General features: G+C 30.8%; 5 protein-coding genes across 11 annotated transcripts in view; 3 read left to right on the top strand and 2 right to left on the bottom strand.

The window, feature by feature from the left end:
- The window catches only part of LOC108740136 (dystrobrevin-1-like), an 11644-nt gene extending 11306 nt beyond the window's left edge, over nucleotides 1-338 (top strand). Inside the window, exon 16 of the mRNA XM_025979959.1 lies at nucleotides 267-338. Within this exon, the coding sequence (XP_025835744.1) occupies nucleotides 267-338 (72 nt within the window). The remainder of the gene's footprint in view (nucleotides 1-266) is intronic.
- Nucleotides 339-653: 315 nt separating this feature from the next.
- LOC108740137 (anillin-like) lies at nucleotides 654-3733 on the bottom strand. 2 transcript variants are annotated; one of them, XM_018474346.2, is made up of 7 exons: nucleotides 3522-3733; nucleotides 2996-3467; nucleotides 2540-2715; nucleotides 2254-2439; nucleotides 1511-2167; nucleotides 1238-1436; nucleotides 654-1040 (listed from the first exon to the last, which is right to left on the bottom strand). In XM_018474346.2, the coding sequence occupies exons 1-7, from the start codon at nucleotides 3537-3539 to the stop codon at nucleotides 835-837; spliced, it is 1914 nt and encodes a 637-aa protein (XP_018329848.1). In that variant the 5' UTR covers nucleotides 3540-3733; the 3' UTR covers nucleotides 654-834. The 2 variants fall into 2 exon arrangements, with proteins under 2 accessions (XP_018329848.1, XP_018329847.1); XM_018474345.2 differs by having other exon boundaries at nucleotides 659-1040; nucleotides 2239-2439.
- A 344-nt stretch (nucleotides 3734-4077) lies between these two features.
- Nucleotides 4078-9595, top strand: LOC108740135 (DNA repair protein rhp26-like). The gene is made up of 14 exons (XM_025979958.1): nucleotides 4078-4204; nucleotides 4272-4866; nucleotides 4925-5168; nucleotides 5530-5673; nucleotides 6133-6260; nucleotides 6318-6359; nucleotides 6644-6819; nucleotides 6883-7056; nucleotides 7112-7264; nucleotides 7369-7617; nucleotides 7681-7884; nucleotides 7947-8111; nucleotides 8178-8835; nucleotides 8972-9595. Exons 1-14 carry the CDS (start codon nucleotides 4187-4189, stop codon nucleotides 9121-9123), a joined length of 3102 nt encoding a protein of 1033 aa, XP_025835743.1. The 5' UTR covers nucleotides 4078-4186; the 3' UTR covers nucleotides 9124-9595.
- Nucleotides 9596-10515: 920 nt separating this feature from the next.
- LOC108740141 overlaps nucleotides 10516-23761 on the top strand; it is a 24043-nt gene continuing 10797 nt past the window's right edge. Inside the window, exon 1 of one of the 4 annotated variants that reach the window (XR_001938269.2) lies at nucleotides 10516-10717. The gene's annotated coding sequence lies outside the window, so the exon portion shown is untranslated. The remainder of the gene's footprint in view (nucleotides 10718-23761) is intronic. The other 3 variants (XR_001938271.2, XR_001938272.2, XR_001938270.2) reach the window with 3 other exon arrangements.
- On the bottom strand, nucleotides 10731-19096 carry LOC108740140 (retinoid-inducible serine carboxypeptidase). 3 transcript variants are annotated; one of them, XM_018474349.2, is made up of 9 exons: nucleotides 18340-19096; nucleotides 16443-16643; nucleotides 15687-16015; nucleotides 15247-15357; nucleotides 14836-15025; nucleotides 12830-12982; nucleotides 12689-12766; nucleotides 11717-11871; nucleotides 10731-11656 (listed from the first exon to the last, which is right to left on the bottom strand). In XM_018474349.2, exons 2-9 carry the CDS (start codon nucleotides 16516-16518, stop codon nucleotides 11582-11584), a joined length of 1167 nt encoding a protein of 388 aa, XP_018329851.1. In that variant the 5' UTR covers nucleotides 16519-16643; nucleotides 18340-19096; the 3' UTR covers nucleotides 10731-11581. The 3 variants fall into 3 exon arrangements, with proteins under 3 accessions (XP_018329851.1, XP_018329852.1, XP_018329850.1); XM_018474350.2 differs by having other exon boundaries at nucleotides 16443-16583; nucleotides 18463-19096; XM_018474348.2 differs by having other exon boundaries at nucleotides 16443-16583; nucleotides 18340-19095.

Below are 23761 nucleotides of genomic sequence, written 5' to 3'. Positions count from 1 at the left end.
AAAAATAAAATTATGCAGATTTTTGAAACAAATAATTTAAAATAATGAATTCCATAAGAATCATATGTTTCATTAATAAACCATGTTAATTATCCCCTTGTTAGTAAGTTCTATAGAATCCAGTATCAAAAACATTTAGGTAAAGGATTTAAAGAACACACTTCTTAAACATCAATTTCATTTATTTTTTTACCAGTACGTACAATAAATACTTGAAATAGAATAGAAGCCGTTAAGTACTAAACACCCCGTTTTTGTATTAATAGAATATTAGAAATATTCCGCAAGATAGAAATTTCGAATGCATATGCGAAATACGACGTAGTACTTTCACGTAGTAAAGTATTTGCAAAAAGAGCGCACTGTAACTATAAACCTGGGGAATATTTCTTCAATAGTCATTGTGAAATAAATAATTAAGTACACCCATATCAAATAATTTAAAAATATAATGTAGGTAAAATATTAATCACACATATCACCCAAAAAAATACTGCATTTATAGTTTGATATTTAGCACCAAAAACCGTATTAAAAACAAACACAAAAAACACTATCAACTGGCAGAGTAATTTTCAGAAAACCAGTACGATTTTAAATTCAGAAAATTATACTTACATTTTTAAAATATGGTAATTTTATTATTGTATTTTTAATTCAAATATTCTTAATACTATTTCGGAATATAAAAACGTGAAAAAAAGAAATAATGTTTATTTGTAACCGTCATTTTCAAGTTTTGTTAACTGTTCCGATAGTAGTTGATAGCGTTTTCTTGCGATAATTCAACATGTTAAAATGTTAATGATTTGCTTTATTAGTTAGATAAATTAATTAGGCCAGACAAAACAAAAATAAGCACCAGTCAATAAATGTATCGCACCTGTTGTTTGGTGTCGGTGAGGCTGTTTGGGGCTCAGTTTCAGTCTCGGTGGCCGCTTCAATATCTGACAAGCAGGGATAGAGTCGGCCCTCTTTCGGTGGCACCACTTTTATCCGTTTCACATCTTCCAATACGGCTGCCACCTTTGGACTGTTACCTAAGCAAATTTTAAATTAAAAATCCTATATTATTACTGAAAGAACGACTTCTATTAACATTTTGAATGTAAACTGATTTATAGTCAAACATCGAAAGTTTTTTAATAGTTTACAGTATTTTTTTCAAAAGAATTTTTTCATTATATTTTATTCAGTACAAAGTTGTTAAGGGAAAAAATATTAAGGTAATACTTACTTATTCGTTTGTTAGGACTTTTTGTTCTCGGGCTTTCTGAAAGAGGAGGAGGTGGTGGTGGTGTGATAGTAGGTCTCTTTACAATTTCAGATTTCTTTTGTTCTTTTATCATAGCTGTTTTTTCGGTAATTTCTTCGTCGTCGTTATCGTCGGAATCAGTCATTGTTTCAATAATCGTTTCATTTTCTTGTATTACTTTCTAAAATGAAGCTATTAGGGACTAAATCTTATACTTCAAAACCTATAGAAATAGTTAGTTATGTAGTTGCTTACTTTAGTTTGCTGAAACCGGTTTAAAAGTAAATCCATTTCCTTTTGTCTTTGTTCTTTTATACTACTCTCAATTTGTTGTTGACTGATGGTCGTTTTATTTTCCAATAAAGCGGCCATTGTTTTTGCAATTCCTTCCGCTTTTTTGGGAGATGCTGACATACTTTGCGTATTTTCTTTTTCTTCTTTGTTAAGCGAAGGATTGTTGACGATTTCATTAACTTTTTTTAATTGATAATTGTTGACCGACTCACCGACTTTATTTATGTCAGACATAGAATTAGGTTTGTTGCTTTGCATGTTGGGATTGGCTTTTAGCATTTTAATTGGCATTCCAGGTATTTTAGGTAGAGGGGCAGCCCCTTTATTTTTTTCAAATAGGGCCTTTCGTTCTGATACACTAAGTAATGCAGGATCTTTTGTGTTCTTTGGACTTAATTCGAATAACGCCGCTTTGTTTGCTACAACTGCACTTTTGGTAGTGACGGTTTTTTTAGGTGACCTCGGAGTCATTTCATTTTCAACTTTTTCTGGTTCAATTATATTGTTTGATATGCATTTTATTTTTGATTGATTATCATTTTTGTTTCTTTCCTGGGTTTCACGGTAATTATAAACCAATTTAGAATTGGATTGCGTCCTGGTAAATCCTTGGGATTCCTAAAAATATTCAGTGAATTCAATTAATTACCATATTTAAAACATTTAAATGACAGTAAATATGTTTATACCAATGTTTTCAATACTTTTTGATCCCATTGCACTGTTTTGGGGGTTTCTTTGACAGATTCATCCTTAGAACCATAATTTGTTACAACTTTTGGTTTTGGACAGTCACCAACAGGAATATTTCCTGATTTGGAAGTGTTTTGCATTGAAATAGCTGGCTTTTTCTTAGGACTAACACATTTTTCAGATACTTTCTTGTGTGGCTGCAAAAAAAATTATTTGTATTACCGAAAATTATGAGTATGCCCAAAGTGTAGAGTTCACATAAAATTAATTAGCAAAAAATTAAAATAAAAAAAATACCGTTATATCATCTTCCCATTGATTAATGTTGTTTGCTAAGGCTGCTAACTTTCCTAAACCTCTTCTTGTTGATTTAACTTGATTGTTTTCTTTATCATCATTATGACCAGTATCTTCTGCAAGAAATTTTTCTTCTGTTCTGTGGATTGGAGAAGAAATGTCTGACTCATCTCCACCTATTTTAAAGTAATAAATTTAAAATCACTTGTATGATTGTGTTATTGAAAAATTATTAAACATTTTAATCAAAGTGAAGTATCGCTTTTTAATGTTTCAACAAGAGTTTACATTCTACAACTATTGGTATTTACCTATTAGGTACTTTTTAGAAGAGCATAATATGCCTAAACAATTATATAGAGTGTAAATAAATTCTTGTTGAAACAATAAAAACCAATTCTTTTATCCTCAGTTTAATTTAAAACTATCTCATTTCATCTCCTAAACAGGTATTACCTGAGAATAATTTTCCTAGCCTCTGTAATCTCTTTTTTGTATCTTCTCGTAATGGTGGGATCTCATCAGAAGCTTTATTTTCTATAACAGTTATATTTTCTGCATTTTTGAACACTTCATCATTATCATTACGCTCTTCAATCTCTACTTCCACTCTAATGTTATCAGTTGAGCTTAACTTAATTTCCATATTAAAATTTTCTTTTTGAATGTTTAAAGTTTTTAATTGTGCTTGTGGGGATCCTGGGAGGTCAGATGAAAATTTTGTAAGAGAATTTTGGCGTGGCGACTCATAAATATCGCTTTCTTTTCGATCATTGTATTGATTTGAGTTATTGGAAAGTGTTTCAATTTTGTCAGCATTACTAACTACTAGGCTAGGCTGATTTTCTTTTAAATCTAACTGTTTATCATCAATAACACCTTGCTGCTTCAACTTCTTTTGCCTTTCCCTGGCTCTTTCCAAAATACGCTTAAACGAAAATAAATAATATAATTTTGCATACAAAAAAAAACCGTTACATACCTCAGTAAAAGAATCCATTACACAAGTTTTGTCGTGTAGTTTTCAAAACTTAAAAAGAAAAACATAAACACGAACAAGTTCCACTAATACTCATTTATTTGAGTAACATTAACAAAAAAATAATTATTTTTTTATCTATTCACTTACAAATTAAACGGTTGAAACGTTCAAAATTATTTAAATTGTCAATATCAAATACAGTTCAAATTTTTATGCAAGATGGCAGCATTATCTTAAAAAAAAAAGAAAAATGCTACACAGCGAGGTAGTGTCGCTTATTTGCTAATATTTTAATATTTTTTTACGTTTCTATCTTATTTATACTAGAAACAGATATTAAGGTATTACTGACGAAATCCTGAAAAGTGTAATATATGTACGTACATAATTTTTTAAACAAAATTTTAAAATTGTAGTAGATTTTTCTCATGTGTCTTTAGATACAATCTATTTACAGTAAATAAAAAAGTTAATAAATTAACCACAGAATTTGTGACTTCTAAGTATCTATGCTTGTGATATATTGCAATAGATATCTATGGCAATAGATAAGTAAATTAACCCCAAAAGCAAATTAATTTTTTAAAATATAGTGCAATGTATTTGTTTTAGTTGCTAGTATGGTTGTATGGTGAATATTAATTGATAAACAAAAATTATTAAATATGTCTCTTAAATCAGTGGTAAGTAATACATATACGATGTGGTGAGACATTAATTAAACCTCTTGCTTTAAATTACTAATTTTAGAAATACCCAGAATTAGATGAAATTTCTAATTTAACTGGTGTAAATATATGGCAACAGTCTCAAGAAGTACTTGAGCAGCAGGCATTACATGAAATTGAAACATTTTCTGACAAGAAGACATTTATAAATAATACAGAAGAAGGAGAAATTATTGACATTAAGATCAAAAACACAAAAGGTGATATTGACCTCGACATACAAGCATTTATTAAAAAGCAGGAAGAATTACAAAAAATACAACAGCATAAAAAGATATTTGGAGTAAGTGAAAGGAGTAGATCCATTGCAAATCAAATTTCACTTAACAAAGAAAATCATAAATTAAGAAAGAGAAAATTATTGGTTAACAATAGTACTAAGTCCAAGAAAATAAAATTACATAAAACTGACAAAAATCAGGAGACTGAATGTAGTAGTACAAATGAAAAATTAACAATAAGTGTTACATCTAACAAAAATAAGTGTAGCAGAAAATGCCAATATGTTGGACATCAAGAAAAGGAGCATACTTATTCAGATGATGAGGGGATTGGAGATAGTTTATCTAATTATCCTCCATCTGATGATGAATACATTCCTTCAGAAGGACCTTCAGGTATTATTTTATAAATAGGTATAAGCATTCTGTAATATTCATTAGTGATAACTTGTAGATGATTCAGACTATGAAAGAAAAAAGAGTGACACAAAAAAAGAAAGCAAAGATAAAACTATTAATGTGAAAAAAATTAAAGATGATGGTTGCCTTAAAGCATACAAAACTAGGCTGAACTTGTATTATGAAAATTTAGAAAAAGAAAAACTTATTTTGCTTCATAATGATTATGAAGGACTAGAAGATGTTATACTTCAAGGAGGGTTAAAAATAACTGCAAAAACATGGGCAAATTTATACAGGTCAGTTATTTAATGAGACAAAAGTATTCTTATGGTAGTCTTTATATTGTTACAATGTTAGTTTGTGTGAAAATTTTGTGTATTTTTCTATTGGCAACAAATTAAATGGCCAGTATTTAAACCCATTTTGGGTCAGTGTATAAATAAACTTTCTGTCAGTATTTTATTGCCAAAATAATATAAAAATACTAAATGATAAGCACATAAATTAATAATTAGTACATTAATTATTAGTTAGATTGGTTTGTATATTTAGACCACTTTCAGTCAAATACTGATCTCTGATTTAAATATTGTATGCATACTGTATTTCTGACTTTGTATAATATTTAAATACTGAGAGACCTTTTTTCATTCATAGTTATCAACAAGAAGGAATAGAATGGTTGTGGAAACTACATCAAAATGAGGTTGGTGGACTGTTGGGAGATGAAATGGGTCTTGGGAAAACAGTCCAAGTAATTGTTTTTCTTATGTCCTTGCAGTATAGTACCATTGTAGGAAGGTAAGTTTCATTTCAAAAATACACTTTTTTTAGTATTAGTTAGTCTGTCTGTAGATATGTAATAGTTGATTGTTTCAGTCGTGTTCCATTGTAGGCAAGGTTCAAAATGGGATTTAGAAATAAAGAAATATCAGGGTTGAGTGTTACCTGCTTACAGATTTCTAAATATTTTTTTTAAAGATAAATAACAATAAAAATTTCCTCTCTATGCTTCTTAAATTTGAAAACTGAAAAATATGGAATAATTCATTCAACTAGAAACTATTGATTAAAAAAAAAAAATAAATATAAAATAGAACTTGCTAATTTTGCTTTCTGTAATTGTCTCAATAATGACTGGACCAAAATAAAATTGTGTAATTTGTATTAATTTAGTGAATTAATGAAATTAAATCGTTATCCTTTGGCGTATTTAATAAAATGCCCTTCTTGTTTGCATTATCATTTATATTTTTATAGATACAGAGGCCTCGGTCCAACACTAATAGTATGTCCAGCTACAATACTTTATCAGTGGGTTCAGCACTTCTGGGAATGGGCACCAGAAATAAGAGTTGCAGTACTACATCACACAGGTTCATTTATAGGTAAACTTTTCTTATACTCTTATATTCTTTTATTAATAGTGTCGTATTTATTTTAAGGCAATAAAAGTAAATTAATTAAAGAGATAAACAAGGATAAAGGTGTTAAATTAAAAATAAAATTATGCAGATTTTTGAAACAAATAATTTAAAATAATGAATTCCATAAGAATCATATGTTTCATTAATAAACCATGTTAATTATCCCCTTGTTAGTAAGTTCTATAGAATCCAGTATCAAAAACATTTAGGTAAAGGATTTAAAGAACACACTTCTTAAACATCAATTTCATTTATTTTTTTACCAGTACGTACAATAAATACTTGAAATAGAATAGAAGCCGTTAAGTACTAAACACCCCGTTTTTGTATTAATAGAATATTAGAAATATTCCGCAAGATAGAAATTTCGAATGCATATGCGAAATACGACGTAGTACTTTCACGTAGTAAAGTATTTGCAAAAAGANTTCCTGGAATTCTAGGAACTCTTCAAACATTCATGCAACATTTTGCTAACCCTATTGTCCAGGGTGGATATTATAATGCCTCGCAAATGCAAGTATGTAAATACGTTCTTAGCTTTTTTCCATCAAATATTTTTTTAATGACATATTTCTTTCAGGAAGCGACTGCACAATCAGTTGCGACCACATTAAAAGAAATAATATCTCCCTATTTTTTACGAAGATTGAAAAGCGAAGTACAACGATGTATACAACTACCTTGTAAGACAGAGCAAGTACTTTTTTGTTCATTAACTGATGAACAGTATGATTTATACAAAGGTTATATAATGGTAATGGATTTTTTTAAATTTAATTTGGTTGCATGAGTAGACATTTAAATTTTAGAGTGAACATGTTAATCAAATACTGGGAAGGGGAAAAAAGAAATGGTATTCTGAAAATTTTATGCGTGCTAATGTTCTCGTAGCTATCACAACTTTAAGGAAAATTTGTAATCATCCAGATTTGTATCTTGAAGATGCCGATGATGAAGCAAGAGTAAGTTGATAAAAATAAAGAATTAAAATTGAAATTTGATCATTTTAAAAAATTGCTTTTATTAAAAGTAAATTGTTTTTTATTTTTAAAACTTAATTTTCTAGATTTCAGATGATAATCTTCCTGTTGAGGAGCGGTTAGGTTTTTACAAACGTTCCGGGAAGATGGTTGTTGTCTCGGCACTCCTGAAGATGTGGAAAATACAGAAACATCGTGTATTACTGTTCACTCAAACGAGAGGAATGATCGAAATATTTGAAATGTTTCTTTTGCAACAAGGTTATAATTATTTAAAAATGGACGGAAGCACATCTGTTACGTCAAGGCAGTCCCTAATTGAAAATTTCAACAAGGTAATAATTTTTTTATTTTTATAATAAGTACAGTTACTGGAATTAAAAACGATTTTTTAATAGAATGAGTCTATAGATGTGTTCTTGCTTACTACGAGGGTGGGTGGATTGGGGATTAATTTAACAGGGGCAAATCGAGTTATTATTTATGATCCTGATTGGAATCCAGCTACTGACACACAGGCGCGTGAAAGAGCATGGAGAATAGGTCAAGAAAGACAAGTAACTATATACAGGCTTGTTTCTGCAGGCACAATTGAGGAAAAGGTAATTTTTATCTTTGGATGTCTTCTTATTACATTCATTCACGTTTATCTGTTGAATTGCAGATGTATCAAAGGCAAATATGGAAACAACTTTTAAGTAACAAAGTTTTGTTGGATCCTAAAACCCAGAAATTTTTCAAAACTTCTGATTTACACGACCTTTTCTCGTTACAAGACCAAAATAAGTATTCCAAACCTGAAACGACGAATATTTTTAGAGATTCTGTGGTATATATCTCTTTTTTGAGTAATCGTTTATCAATTTATTTTAATGTATTTTTTAAACCGTTTTAGATCAATATGCAAGAACGTCTTGAACAGAAAAAACTGAAAAAGACTGAATCTAAAAAGAAGAGAAGTGAAACTTCAGTTGCTTTTTCCGAAGAAAAAATTGTGCAGATGAAACAGTTAGCAAAAAAGATTTCTCAAAATATAAAAATGAATGAAAGTAACGAGAAAACACCAAACACACTCAGTCAATTAGAAATTGAGCAAGAAAAGGAGCAAAAACTGAGGGAAAAAGAAAAATTAAAAGAATTAACTCCTAGTGAATTGCTTACGTACAATCGTAAAAAATTACGTCCTAAAGAAGTTGTTAATAATACTGTGGATGATGAGAAATTGGCAAATTTTACATTCGAAAAAGCATTGCAATACTCTGAAAAAACTGCAAAATTGTACAATAACTTGAAAATAGGAAAAATTAAAGAAAAAGCATTGTGTAACGAAATTCTAAAGAAAAAATCCGATCAACAAACTTCTGCAGAAAATAAAAATGAAAGATATTCTAAAAAAAATAAAAACAAATCAATTAAGATAGATACTACAGGAACTATAGAAGGCGAAAAAATTGAGGGGCTTGTAAAGCTAGAAGTAAAAAAGATAAAAACGATGAAAACAGCAAATGAATGTCAAGACATGTTTATACTGGAGAAGCTATTTGCTAAAAAAGGTGAGGTTTATATTTTGAAATATGTAATGTCTATTTTATGTATGGTTTGTCTTTTAATGAATTAACTTTTTATTTTCAAAAGTCCAATATCAAGAAATCAGTTTGTACTGTAAATAAAAAAAGGTTTTATTTTCAGGTGTTCATTCGGCCTTAAAACACGATGAAATTGTCACTACTTCAAGTTCATCTGAATCAGATAGACTAAGAATTAATTCAGAGGCTAAAAGAAAAGCAGATCTGGCATTAGATGCTCTCAGAAAATCTCGACTTAACAAATGGAGGTGGTAATCTTTCCAGGTTATGTTTATTTCATGGATACAGTACGAATTACTGCATTTATAAAGGTAATTTTTAAAGCATTTGTTGTAGGTATGTTTAAATTGTTTTTTCGGTTTAAGTATTTAAATACTGCTAAAATGCACATGAAAATATTTGGAAAAATTAAATGAAAATAGCGTTAAAAAAAAAGATAGTACTGATTATCTTAATCGGCATTTTTTGATAAAAATACTCATTAATAATATAATTTATGGAAGTATTTCTTTTAATGTAATAATTCGTTGTTGAGACTTCAGCAAAAACCGATAGTACTATTTAACTAAATGTCTTGCTGTGTTTTTATTTCATAAAACACTTCACTTTTAGCCGAATTCAGTATCATTTCATAATTTATATTATTGTATTATCTTCAAATGTGATATTTTTCATGTTTATGTGATAGTTTGATCGACTCGTTAATACAATAAAATTTTTTTTTTTATTTTTTTTATTCATTAACTAAAAACGAGCGTTAATTGAAGCTTTTAATTCTTTAACTAATATTAACGACAAGAACAAATAATGTTTAAGTTACAAAATAGTTTATTAATAACCACAATGATTATTTTGTTAAACAGTGGCTTCTTCAGACAGAGGAAATACTGTTTATATTTTTATTAAGACTAGTGGTGAGGGTTGAACAATTTAATGTTAAAAAAGGAGATTTATTTACACTGATCTGGTCGTNGACAGTAGAGTCTTGTGTAAGAAATGAACAATTAAATTACAGTGTGAATATACAGGGTAAGCCAATGAAACGAAAATATTTGGGAACGCCACTGTAAAATAAAACGTGTATTAGTGTATACGCGTAAGAAGTGAAACTTCTTTAGATTGTATATTACAGTAGTATTTAAAAAAAAATTGGCTTAAACTGTTGCATTAACTAATTACTAAACACCCGAAAAATACAACATAATTTCGAGCGAACGAATGCGGAATATATACTACGATATAAAGGGTATTACAAGCAGTTTTATGATGATCCTGAGTGATCTTCTATGTGTAATTATAGTAATGGAAGACAAACAGGTACCGTCACTCTCCTAGCATGACTTTATTTTCACATTTCCCTAGAACTAGAACATTCCACATCCTTAACTATTTGCGAACAGTAATCTAATCTAGGGTACCATAAAAAGTTCGTGGCGGTCTTACTCCCGTTAAATAATTTTCGAGAAAAATTGAACAACATGTATTGCGGGTTTTATACATGTATAGCACAGATGTTAAATTTTAGAGGTAAGTATGTTTTTAAAAAATAATAACTGCTTTGACCTTTCGGCCTGACCTTTAAATTCGATTTATTCCGTAAATGTGCGAATTGAAACGATTGAATTAAAATAGTTTCCTTATCATTGTTTACAATCTGATTAGTCGTCTTTGCTGTTGAAAAACAACCACAAACATTCTCGCGAAAGCGATTGAATAAAGTAATGTATAAACATAAAATAGTTGCATATTGTTTAATCTTTTCTACGTGTTTACGTTGTTGTTCAAAATTATAGACAGAGTGTTATATGTGCAACTCCATGGTCTACATTTCGTATAAGGCGACAATAAGGTAAGTTTTAAAGACATAAGTATTTAAAATAATATCGTCAATTAAAAATGGTAACGTGCTTCGCTCAATTTTAATGTATTATCGACCCTTTTTATTCGTTAAGGAATGTACATATGTACATAGGTAATACTTAATTGAATTGTTTTTAACAAAACGTTAGAAAAATGTTTAATACAGTTTTCTCACTTATTTATTTTTCTCAGGCAGAAAGGCGTAAACACTTTTCGAAGATGATAAATTGTATTAACTAATTAATAGGTGCGCTACTTTCATATTCTACTTTTTAATGATAATACATTTTTATACGTACAAAATATTACAGCTAATAATTCTTTTACAGTATTTTCTTGAATACTTGTAGGTTTTTTTTAATTTAATTTTTCTGTTTTAAATAAAATTTGCTACAACCAGATAAAGTTTAGGTTGAGCGAAAGGAACTAAATTGAATTAAAATTATTTTTTGGTATTAATGAGAAGTTATGTAGGTAATTTTTAGTAATTGAATGACTAAATAAAACAGTTGATTTTGTTTGACAAATGTATTAGAATAGTTCTGATATACCTATGTACATATGTTTTGGTTATTAAACCATTTTCAAAGTCTTAGGTACAAATGATTTAACAACTGAAGCGTATGATAGAGGAATTCCAATATATTTGTGAAAAGAAACCAATTTATTTAATTGTTTAAATAATTTCATCTTGATGTTAGTGGCCGGTGAAATTTCAGTCATCACTAATAACTTTTAGTGTCCCATGTTTCGAAAAGAAAAATTAAACAATCTCTTATTTTTTTTAACAATATATTTAATATAAAATATCTATAACAAAACCTAACAACAATGTTTTTCAAATTATGACTAGTTATGTAAATTCAACATCTTTTAGAAGTTCATTTTTAAGAATTTCTTCCATGGCCGCTGGATTGTCAATCGGAACCTAGAATTATACAACAGAAATTGAAAACACAATAAAAAAATAATTTTAGTTGTTAATTACGCTGTGACCTGCCCTTAAAACGCTGTAGAATACTAAATTTCTGACTCGTTTGAAATAGCCTTCGTTTGTAAAATTTACTTGAAGAAGTTGATTTGTCGCATTGTTCCATTCTTCTCTACCTATCCAACTTAAATTTTTCAACCACTCAGCAGTACCTACAAATTTATTTAACATGACGTGTGAAGTAGTGTAAGAACTTGGTACAACTATTAATTAGTACTATCAAGAAGACGAAAGAATGCAGTAATTATTATTATTATTATTCAGATTTTCTCTTAACATTTATATTGCAAGATTGAAAAACTAATCGTCTTAGATTTAGAGTTTGAGCTAACATTAAATTCAGACAACAGCAGCAAACTTTCAAGTTAAGTCTAGAAACAATTTTCATAAAGTTAATACAATGTCATAGAATGTTCTTTATGCTTCAAAAATTATTGAAGTTGTAATTGTAATAGACAAGAAAGCGATGATGATAGTCAAATTTTGTTTTCCCTAGTTCTGAAGGAAAAGCACAAAAATGTATTTTTTATATGTATTCTGCATTAACTTGTAACATTTTACTTATTACTTGGCATATTAAAGTTGAAAAGGTATGTTACATAAACCTACAAATTAAAATTTAAAATAGAGTTCGGATTCACGTCTTCTTTTTTTAATTACGTATAAATGAAAATTACCCGAATGTGTCCTTATTGTAATGTTTGTGAAGGAATTTGATTTTATTTTTTTACTTTGTTTGATTTGCAATATAAAAACACATTCACATAATGTATCTATTTGAAAGAAATTACATTATTGTGAGTTTTATGTTAGTCAAACTTTGCTGTGTGAAGATTTGCATCTATAAACTATTATGAGCACAATTTTAGTAATGTTGAATTTTGAGAGTTTTGAAAATGATTCACGTAAATGTTACTGATAAAATTACAACGGAATAAATACCCTGAAATTCTTTGAATATTAACTTACCAGCCACGTTGACTATAAAGTCGAATACACCATTATAGACAATAATTTTCACGTCACTTTGATTAAGTAGTTCCTCAACTAAAATCGTAATCGTTTCCGTTATAAACTATTGCAATCTGAAATTGATTTCTTAAAATGTACCTCTTGTAGTAACGGGCTTCATGATGTCGTTGTATAGGGCTTCATAAACATCTGCATTGATGTATTTCCACGTTATATTTTCCGATATGTTCAACGATTCCTTGATAACATTATTCATAAAACTGTTTGTAACATTTTCAAATCGCAGAACATCTTTATGAAAAACCAAAAAAAAGTTTAGTAAGTAACGTTTGTTATTATTTTTATGGTATTTATTATCGTAAAAAAGTTACTGTCCATTTAATCTTCGTCTTCGTATTAGTAATCATGGTAAATGTCTAGATGATGGGGTGGGTGGGATCGAAAGAGGAGGTCTCCCCCACCACTGTACCATAAAAAGTTCGTGGCGGTCTTACTCCCATAAAAAGTTATGGGGGTTAGATGGGGTGGGGGTAGAGGGGATCGAAAGAGGGTGGTCACCTGAGTAAAACCCCATAAAAAATTTGCGGCGGTCTCACCCCAATAAAAAGTTATGGGGGTTGAAAGTTGATTATTTTGACAATTTTCACACACTATAATTCAAATAAAATTCAATAAAAAAAATATTTTCAAGCGGGTGGAAGTGGGGGATCGAAAGAGGGTGGTCACTTGAACAAAACCCGATAACTTAACCTAACCTAACCTATTGACAAAGATAGTTAAATAATGTTTTATATAACTTTCTCAATATTTTAATGTATTTTTCCATTAGTTTTACCTTTCAATATTGTTTAAGAATGACTATATAAATATTTACATGCCTAGAAATGTATAAAAATTGCCATATTTATTAACTTTGAACCCCTATAACTTTTTATGGGGGTGAGACCGCCGCGAACTTTCTATGGTACAGTGGGGGAGACCTCCTCTTTTGATCCCCCCATCCCGAAGGGGGTGGGGGCCATCATCTAGACCTTTACTATCGTAATCATTATAGGAAACTTATTAGTATGCGTTTAAAATTAATAAGCATTAAGTTTACTATGCATGAGAGTATATAAGGGGTCGTTCATAAAATACGTTCGCAAATAAGGGTGAGGGATGAGTACTGATTAGCTTGCCGAGATATGACAAGGGGCGAGGGGAATATAAGGAAATGCGACGTTCGTTTAACTTCAAAACTTTTCTCGTAGAACAAAGTTCGTGTTGAATTAACAAATTTTAATTACAGGAAATCGTTTGTAAGGGGTGGGCTAGCTTTCGTGACGTAATTTTTGTTAAGGTTTGCTGAAAGTGTGACTTAACGTGACGAAAAGGGAGGGAAAGCTCCAGAAAGGTGTGACGTATTTTATGGACCACCCCTAATAGGTATTCATAACTTAAAAGGTTTATTTAAAAGGCTTTGAAAAGTGGAAAAACCAACAATTTAGGAGATAGAACTATTTTTTTAAATAAGTATGGGCAAAACATACTTGTAGTTTTCTTTGGAATTAGAATATCCTTTGTTTGTAACGTTTATTATTTACTGGATGTTTTTTTTGCAATTTAAGGGAATTCGCCATGCTTTAGACTCAATTTTCCAATTTTGCATTCACCCCTCACTAATAGCTGCTTTTATACCATATTTAATCGTAAAATCAATCAATATTTAATCATAAAATTTAAAAATGAAATCTGAACGTGTACTGTAATTTAAAAAAAAGTAACTTTTTTTAATGTTTTTTATGAAAACCCCTTCCCGAAAATACTTTGTGCGTTCGCCCCTGATAGTAGGCAAACAAGTAGATTATTCCTCAAAGTACACCCATATTTCTTCATTTGCTCGAGTAGCAAACGCAATAAATCAAAGATCAGCATTCCTTTTCGTTCTGTTTTAAATGCCGTTGTTTAGTTGTTTATTTCGTATGCAAGGAAGTGCAACTGTAATTTTCTTAAAGTGCCTTTGTACTTCCTTATTCATGCTCATATTTACATTTGGGTACTCACAATCGGCCGAAAGTTTGCATTAAAATTAACATCGCTTCTTCAATGTTTAGAGTTTTTAAAAATGTGCGACATATGAATACAAAGTAATTAATAAAATTTACTTGGTAACGATGTTGCATTGCATTCCCTGTCGAAGTTGTAATAGTCAATTCCACGGGTAATTTCGTCTATTGCTGACACAAGATTGGCTTCCAACTTAATAGCGTAGTGGTAATTTTTCTTTATTATTGAATTTTCTATTTTTCTTTGAATTTTCACTAGCTTATCGAAACTTTTTCTGTCCACTATTCCCTACAACATCGAATGATTGATACATATTATACATAATTAATCTTTAACTTTTTATTATTGTTTTTTTTTTTAATACTTAATTTCATCGTTCAAAAAATTTTTATACTTAAAATTTCAAGCAAACACTTAAGTATGTAAGTCGTACTATTTAAGTTTTAGGTAATTTCGTAACTATTAGATGCTAATGATAGAGTTATAGTCTCAAAATATTGTTTACTCACAAAATTGTATAAAATTTGTGCATATTGTTTGGTATAATCTATTGGCGATATGTACGCCCCGCCCAATCCAATACCTCGAAAATTGGCTGTAATTGTACCATTTTCAATTTTCTAAAAAACGTTAATGAATAAAAATTCAATAAAAAAAGAATAACTTGAAGATCCATATGCTCTTGTAGTGAAAAACTGTCTTTTTTGCTATTTTGTTTTGTATTTCTATTAACCCTAGCGTTTTTTCCACCATAGTTATTGACTCCCTAAATATCTAAAATCAGGGACGTCTTCCAGTTTATCTTCTCTTATTTTTAAATTAGTTAACATTGTGCCGGTATGTATCAAATTAAAAGACGCGAAACAAACAAGTCAAGATAATTAAATTTATGATTATCAACTTTTTAATAGAAACACTGTCAAATTAAGAAAATAAAATGAGTCATTACCTTGTAGAGCTGGTAGGCAAACTCCACTGCCATTTTTCCACCGTAGGACTCCCCAAAAATATAGAGTGGTACCGTTCTGAATTGTTCAAATAAATTTAGAAATTTTCTTATAAACGAAACAAGATCTCTTCCGATGTCATCAACTGATTTAGCCAGCCTTTTATTACTTTCCGGTGATGTAAAATAGCTAAATCCGACATCTGCAGGATTATCAATAAAAAGTAAATTAAAATTATTTAACCAGGTGTGCTCTCTTATCTTAAGGTTCAAGTCCAATGGGCCTATTTCTAAAAAATTACCATAACCACTAGATGGCATACCTGGACCCCCTGAAATTGTAACTTAAATTTTAGACAAGCCTCTAAAAATCAATTAAATTGTATATCATTTATCTATCTTAATCCAATTTCAATTTGACAATAGAACTGCTTACAAATAATTGTAAGCACCCATTTATTTTATTTATTTATTCGTTATATATAGGTAAGTAGGTATAAAAAATAAAAAGAATATTTAAATTATAAAACCACACCAACGTTTCGCACTAACATTTGAGGCTTTCTGTGTAAATATGCTAGGTACAACTTATTGTTAGTTAAATTAGTGTAATATACTAATTTGTGGTTGTAATGTTCTAGCCTTGGGGAAGCCTCATATTCGAATGTGGCACATCGATGTGGTTTCATAATCAACAAACTTTACACCCTTAAGTGGTTTGATATTCTGTTGATTACAATTAAATTTATGTAGAATTACCTTGTAACCAAATAATTAATGGCCTTTCTGTGTAGTTAGTAACATTTGCGGTGGTAAAAAATAGCCACCAAAACATGTGAACGTGTGGTCTTACAGAAACGTGACCCCACTCTTGTTGGTAATCTCCAATGCCCTTACGACCTATAATGTTAATTTGAAGTACTTAGGGCCTTTCTTCCAATCGTACATTACAGTAATTTTCTAATAACAACAAATAATTTCCAGTTACATCTGCGTTATAATTTAATTTTACAAATTAACGTAAGCGCTTAAGTATGTACTGTAAAATTATTGAGAGATTGTGTTTACGTCATCGACATAGTCTGTACGAACCAATTCAACACCATAATCGAATGTTAACTAGTTTACAACCCGTTTAAGTTGTTTTAGGGGCAAAAAAAATTAGTTTTGCTCTTATAGATACTTGAAATTTTGGTGTAGGTTCTGTTACTTCATTATTGTCATGCAAATTTAAACGTTTTCTCAATCAGTTTTCACACATTTGTCTAATGTACAAAACTACTGCGAGAATATTTGCTGTAATGATGGTGTTTGCGTATAGTATCGCTATATATAATGTCAATGAGGAGAAGGAACAAGATGCGTTGATGCATTGTATATTTAGTAAAGCGCGCTGAGGATGTTTAAGTTTGTAGGTAAATTGGTTAAAAAGGTACTGAAACTACGAATCATTTCCTTCAATGACGCAAAACTTATTTTCGTCAAAACGCATGTCCGCTTACGACACAATAACTGTGCCTTTATATCATATAATTTCAAATTAGCTTGAACCACTGTAAAAAGCGAAATGGTACGCGTACAAATTTGAAAATTGATTAAAAAGGAGCCGAAATTGAGCGCGATGTAAAAGAAAAGGTTAAAAGCGTTCGAAATGTGGTGTTACTTCAGGCGAATGATGAGGATACCGTAGATAGAGAGGGTTTAAAATGAGTAGATATTAGAAAGGTTAGGAGAACAGATTTCACTATGGAAATCAATAAGTAGGGTGGTAGGACACCTTTTCAGGCATGAAGGGCTGGTTAGAGATATATTAGAATCAGAAACAGGAGTTAAGAGGAGTAGAGGTGGACTTAGATTAGATTACTGCTCACAAATAGTTAAGGATGTCGGATGTTCTGGTTTTAAGGAAATGCGAAGATTAGCTCAGGATAGGAAAAAGTGGACGTGCGCGTCCAGCCAGTCTTAGGACTAGGGTTGCCACCCGTACTTTATTATAAAGTGTTGTACTCTATTTCGACTGTGTGTACGTTATTCTTTCCAAGACACATAAAGTACGTAAAAATACTTTATTTAAGGCCTTAAGTAAACATCGTAATTTTGTAAGCGATTATTCGAAATTCAGAGTATTTTTACATCAATAATATTGCACAGAAAAATGGCAAGCCATATTTACGGAACAACCTGATTTCCCAAATCTGTTGAAAGTAGTGTAACTTTTGCTATTCGTTCCGGTCACTTCAGCATTTACAGAAAAAGTATTCTCTGTTATGAACGCAAAGTGACGGGACGACAGGAATAAAGCTTCAAAAACTAATTAAAAATGAACTTTGAGTTTACTTAAATCTTTGTTTGCCATGTTTAGAGGCTATTAATGTATTTAAGAGCAACAGCAATTTGTTACTGGCTGCTAGGTGTAACAAAAAATATGTTTTTAAAAACAAAAAATAAAATACTTTATTTTTATGCTGAGTACTTTTGTTTTGAACCATTTAGTCGAGAAATATTTTATGTAAAGCCTGAAAAGGTGGCAACCCTACTTAGGACTGATGACCTTATGATGGTGAACTTAGATGGTACTGTATATAAAAAGAATTGTTACACAATTCCGTTTAGGGCAATTTATGATTGATTTATATAAAAAAAACTTGGTGCTTACCAGATACGGTGATCATTTTTAAAATAAAAAATACACATATTATTATCCGTAAAGTTCTTTGATCAATCAATATTCTGAGCATCGTAAAAAAATTAACTAAAAAAACACGCAGTTTAATCTCACCTAACTATTATTATTACAGACCACTTATGTGTATGGCGGTAGGTAATGGTATATAAAGATGAACAAAACGATTACTAGAATAAAGGGCTGACGTTAAGTGTATCTCATATATGTACTTAACAGTGACCTTGACCATCTATTTTATTTAATAAAAGTGCAATTACAATTCCTACTCATATTTAGAGTACAACATTCGATACAAGTTCATATAAGTTAGGAACAATTGTCTTCAAGATAACAATAAACTTTACGTACTAAATAAAGTGCAATTTTATTTTGACTAAAATTGATATGTCCTCAAGTTAAACAATACTTGGCCATTGTCTGTAAATTAGAAGAAGCTTGTGCCAAATTACGGTATTTTGAAAGCACCACAGAACGAAGCAACTTTTACTTTATTTTTTTGAAATGAATGGAATTATGAAAATGTTGTCTCGAAAAATATAAAATCGTCTGTATTTTACTCAAACTTAGGTCTACAATCATGCCAAATTTCTACGTTATCAGTCAAGGTTAATAAAAGTCTAGTAAAGGATTAGTTGTTATTGTTATTATGTATGTTAGGCGTAGTTAAGAAAAGTAAGCGGCTCAGTTGTTTCGCATTTGTTTTACAAATTTTAAAGCCGAAATATTATTTTTTTTGTAATTTTGACTTAATTTTGTTTATTTCAAAATTACATTCTTTTATTGCCTATAATTATATATATAAGGCTTAAAGATAAACTTTTTAATGTCAATTGTTCTAGAATAAAATGTTCTAACATAGGCAAGCTTAGATATTAATTAAATTTTTTCTTAATGTGGTTCTGACTGGGGTTAAAATCCGTCATTATTACAAAATTACAATAAAAACATTTTAATTTTCATTGAGACTTAAAATTTATTATCATCCCAAAATTTCATTTGTATTTTCTGTATAACCTTACACATGTTAATTTTTAAAGGATAATTCCTTAAAGCTCTATAATCTTGCAAGCGCTTTCTTTTCGTAGATACAGTACATCTAATTACTCTTTATTACTATCAAGTTTTACTTTTTTTCACAAACTAAGGTTTTTAGAATTATTTTTGCAGTATAAAAATATGTTTGTTTCTGAAAATTTATGAATTTTTGTGTAATTACCTTCATTTAATAGTTGTATCTTATTAATTTTAATTGGGAGTCCTGCGTAGGTACATATGTACATCTGTTTTGTATTTTCAGGTTTCATGTGTTACGAAAGTTTAACTTACATATGTTTATGCACTTGAACATAATTCTTTGATTGTATAAGGATTCTTTGAATATAAATATATGTAATGACAAAGACTTAAACCCGTTTAGTATCTTTCGTGAAGAATTATCGTTTTGTACTTTATATTTTACAGTCTTAATAACAATAAGAAGAACATGACAAAACGACGCCCACTGCGTTCGTGTTGTCTTGTCTTACCGCAATCTTATAACCCTAGCCCAAATGAACCATTAAACAGTACGCTAATATAGCGCAGGGTACGAAATGAGCATTCGTTAAGCACAATTTATCTTTAGGGTAAGAAATGGGATTAATATTGATGAAAAATTGTAATTATTGTACGAAAAGTGATAAGATAACTACAAGATAGAAATGACTGGGAAATTATTAAATTTAATAATAGATTCTCGATTGTATACAAATTATGCAAGAAAATAATCGATTGATCGATGTAATTAGCCCTAGTCTGTTTACTACCATATGTACATAGGGGGGGGGGGCGTGAATATGGTATTTAATTACTGTTTTGTCAAAAAATGATTATCATTAATGATAGGGGAAAAAATAGGACAATTATTTGTAGTTCTGTTATACAAATTATATAGCATTTAGATTATTTTTTTATTTTCTAAATTCACAATATATTATCCATTATTTTTAATTCCATGGGGTCCTAGACTGCAGCCCAAAAAGCTTTGTATTTATTTATTTATTACATCTCGTGTATGCTCAATGAGCCTTTACTACGTTTTACACATTAACTATCTTAACACTATTCATTTACTCTCTCTCAATTTTTCTTCACATACCCTTATATACACATACTTCCTCGCACACTTTTCCTCTCAGCATTTCTATTATCATTCCCCCCAATTCCTGCTCACACCTGTCACCTATCCATACTCTCATGAACTCTTTAACTCTTTCAGTCTGACTCTGTATGGCTACTCCACAATAAAATAAGTGAGCTAAAGTTTCTTCAGATCCTCCGCATAGCCTACATTCCCAGTCCCTATATCCCTTCTTATTCGCTCTCCCTATATTCCCTCATCTAATTTTCGCCCACATTTCCTTATCGTCTTTCTTTTTATTTATTTTGTTTAAATATTCCGCCCCTCCGTTACCTGGTATTAGTTGCTTGTACATTATATTGTAGGATGACTTTGTTATGGCCTCCCTCTCTTCCTCCAACTTTTTCTCCCACCACATATTTAACCCTCCTATACATCCGACTCCCAAATCATTTTACACACATCCGCAACACCCATCTCGACAAACATTTCCCGCACCGCTTTTCCCCATATTGATGCATTTTTATTTATTACACCTAGGCCATCTCCCCTCACCCATCCCTACAATCTCTTTTAAGTACCTGCAAATTAGTGTTGCCCAAATTCAGTCTTGGTCTTGCAGTCTTGGTCTTGTTCTTGCGTTTTTGCAAGACCAAGACCAAGAACAAGACCGCGTATTTTTAGCAAGACCAAGACCAAGACTGACCGTGCAAGACTTGAGCAAGAACAAGACATAGCCTGCAAGACTCTTGCGTCTTGCAGCTAGGACTTAGCGCTATTTCACTGAGTAGTTAGGTGTAACAGTTCGGTGTATAGGTAGGTACGCTTAGGAATTCTATGAGACGCAAAAAACTGTATCAAAGAATATGAAAAACTGGACCTATGCGCATTACGACTAATACCATAAACATAGCGAATAAAAAAATTATTAAAATCAAACTGAGTGCATGCATAGTTATGTTTTAACCATCGGCACTTTGATAATGCGGCATCAAAGGTTTTGTACTTACTTCTCAAAGAAATTTGCCGCTTTTCGGAAGTACATGGTTATGATACACGCGCCGGCGGCTTCTTTTGAAATCTAAAACAATCGTTGCCGCCACGCCGAAATCATAACATTTGACACTATTTGATTGCCGCCATAGGGTGTAGGTATACTCATGCAAAATAATTTCGAATTTTTTTACACGCTTTATATTATTGTTTGATTTGCGGCGGCATCCTTATCATAGAGCCGGCACGTGGCGAGGCGGCGCGGTAGAAAGCAAGGATCATAAATGTTTATTAAGAAACAGTTACTTCCATGGAAAACGACATATAGGTCAGTTGATTTTTCGAATTTCTTATCAAATCTTCAGTTATTTATTAATCTGCTTGATCTTTACTATGGCTATATTCATTCAAGCTCACAATGTTCCAATTCTAATACGTTTTTCTAGGATTTAAAGTAAACTTTAATAAATAGTAATAGACTAATAGGTAATTGCAAGACTTGCAAGACTCTTGCTGCAAGACCAAGACCAAGACCAAGACTGGGAGCGCAAGACCAAGACCAAGACCAAGACCAGGTGTATTGGCGCAAGACCAAGACCAAGACTGGCTAAGTCTCGTCTTGTTCTTGCGTTTGGGCAACACTACTGCAAATTCGTTCCCTAATTGTGTACTCTATATCTTCTACGCCTAACTCATTATTCCATATATATTTTGGCGTGTTTTTTGCTACCCCCAAAGCCAACTTACAATATCTTCCTTGAACCTTACCTAGTCTATCCAACTTTCCCCATCCCCATACCTCCACCCCATATAGTGTCACCGTTCTCATTAGCGAGTTCATTAGGTAAATACGGTCGTCTCGTAGGTCTCTACCAGTCCTTTCCCAAAAAGCTTTGTATGCAGCCCATAAAGAAGCTCTTAGATGTAGATGAGTTTACAATACACATTACATGTGTTATATATGCATATACAAATAAATACAAAAAGAAAGAGCACATATAGAAACACGTAATAATAAGAAAATGAGGAAGCAGTAGTAATAAGTGTATTACACGATATTAACGATATTAAATCTAATAATATCTAACTTTTACATTAAACAGTACGCTAATATAGCGCAGGGTACGAAATGAGCATTCGTTAAGCACAATTTATCTTTAGGGTAAGAAATGGGATTAATATTGATGAAAAATTGTAATTATTGTACGAAAAGTGATAAGATAACTACAAGATAGAAATGACTGGGAAATTATTAAATTTAATAATAGATTCTCGATTGTATACAAATTATGCAAGAAAATAATCGATTGATCGATGTAATTAGCCCTAGTCTGTTTACTACCATATGTACATAGGGGGGGGGGGCGTGAATATGGTATTTAATTACTGTTTTGTCAAAAAATGATTATCATTAATGATAGGGAAAAAAATAGGACAATTATTTGTAGTTCTGTTATACAAATTATATAGCATTTAGATTATTTTTTTATTTTCTAAATTCACAATATATTATCCATTATTTTTAATTCCATGGGGTCCTAGACTGCAGCCCAAAAAGCTTTGTATTTATTTATTTATTACATCTCGTGTATGCTCAATGAGCCTTTACTACGTTTTACACATTAACTATCTTAACACTATTCATTTACTCTCTCTCAATTTTTCTTCACATACCCTTATATACACATACTTCCTCGCACACTTTTCCTCTCAGCATTTCTATTATCATTCCCCCCAATTCCTGCTCACACCTGTCACCTATCCATACTCTCATGAACTCTTTAACTCTTTCAGTCTGACTCTGTATGGCTACTCCACAATAAAATAAGTGAGCTAAAGTTTCTTCAGATCCTCCGCATAGCCTACATTCCCAGTCCCTATATCCCTTCTTATTCGCTCTCCCTATATTCCCTCATCTAATTTTCGCCCACATTTCCTTATCGTCTTTCTTTTTATTTATTTTGTTTAAATATTCCGCCCCTCCGTTACCTGGTATTAGTTGCTTGTACATTATATTGTAGGATGACTTTGTTATTGCCTCCCACTCTTCCTCCAACTTTTTCTCCCACCACATATTTAACCCTTCTATACATCTATTATAAATTTCTTCCCCACTCTTTCCCTCCCAAATCATTTTACACACATCCGTAACACCCATCTCAGCAAACATTTCCCACACCGCTTTTCCCCTTATTGATGCATTTTTATTTATTACACCTCTCATTTCCTCGATATGACACACTTTAGGCCATCTCCCCTCACCCATCCCTACAATCTCTT

Source organism: Agrilus planipennis, unplaced genomic scaffold (assembly GCF_000699045.2).
Source record: "Agrilus planipennis isolate EAB-ADULT unplaced genomic scaffold, Apla_2.0 scaffold246, whole genome shotgun sequence".
Classification (NCBI taxonomy): Eukaryota; Metazoa; Arthropoda; class Insecta; order Coleoptera; family Buprestidae; genus Agrilus; species Agrilus planipennis.
Note: the sequence above shows the minus strand (reverse complement) of the source record. Positions and strands in the feature narration are given on the sequence as shown.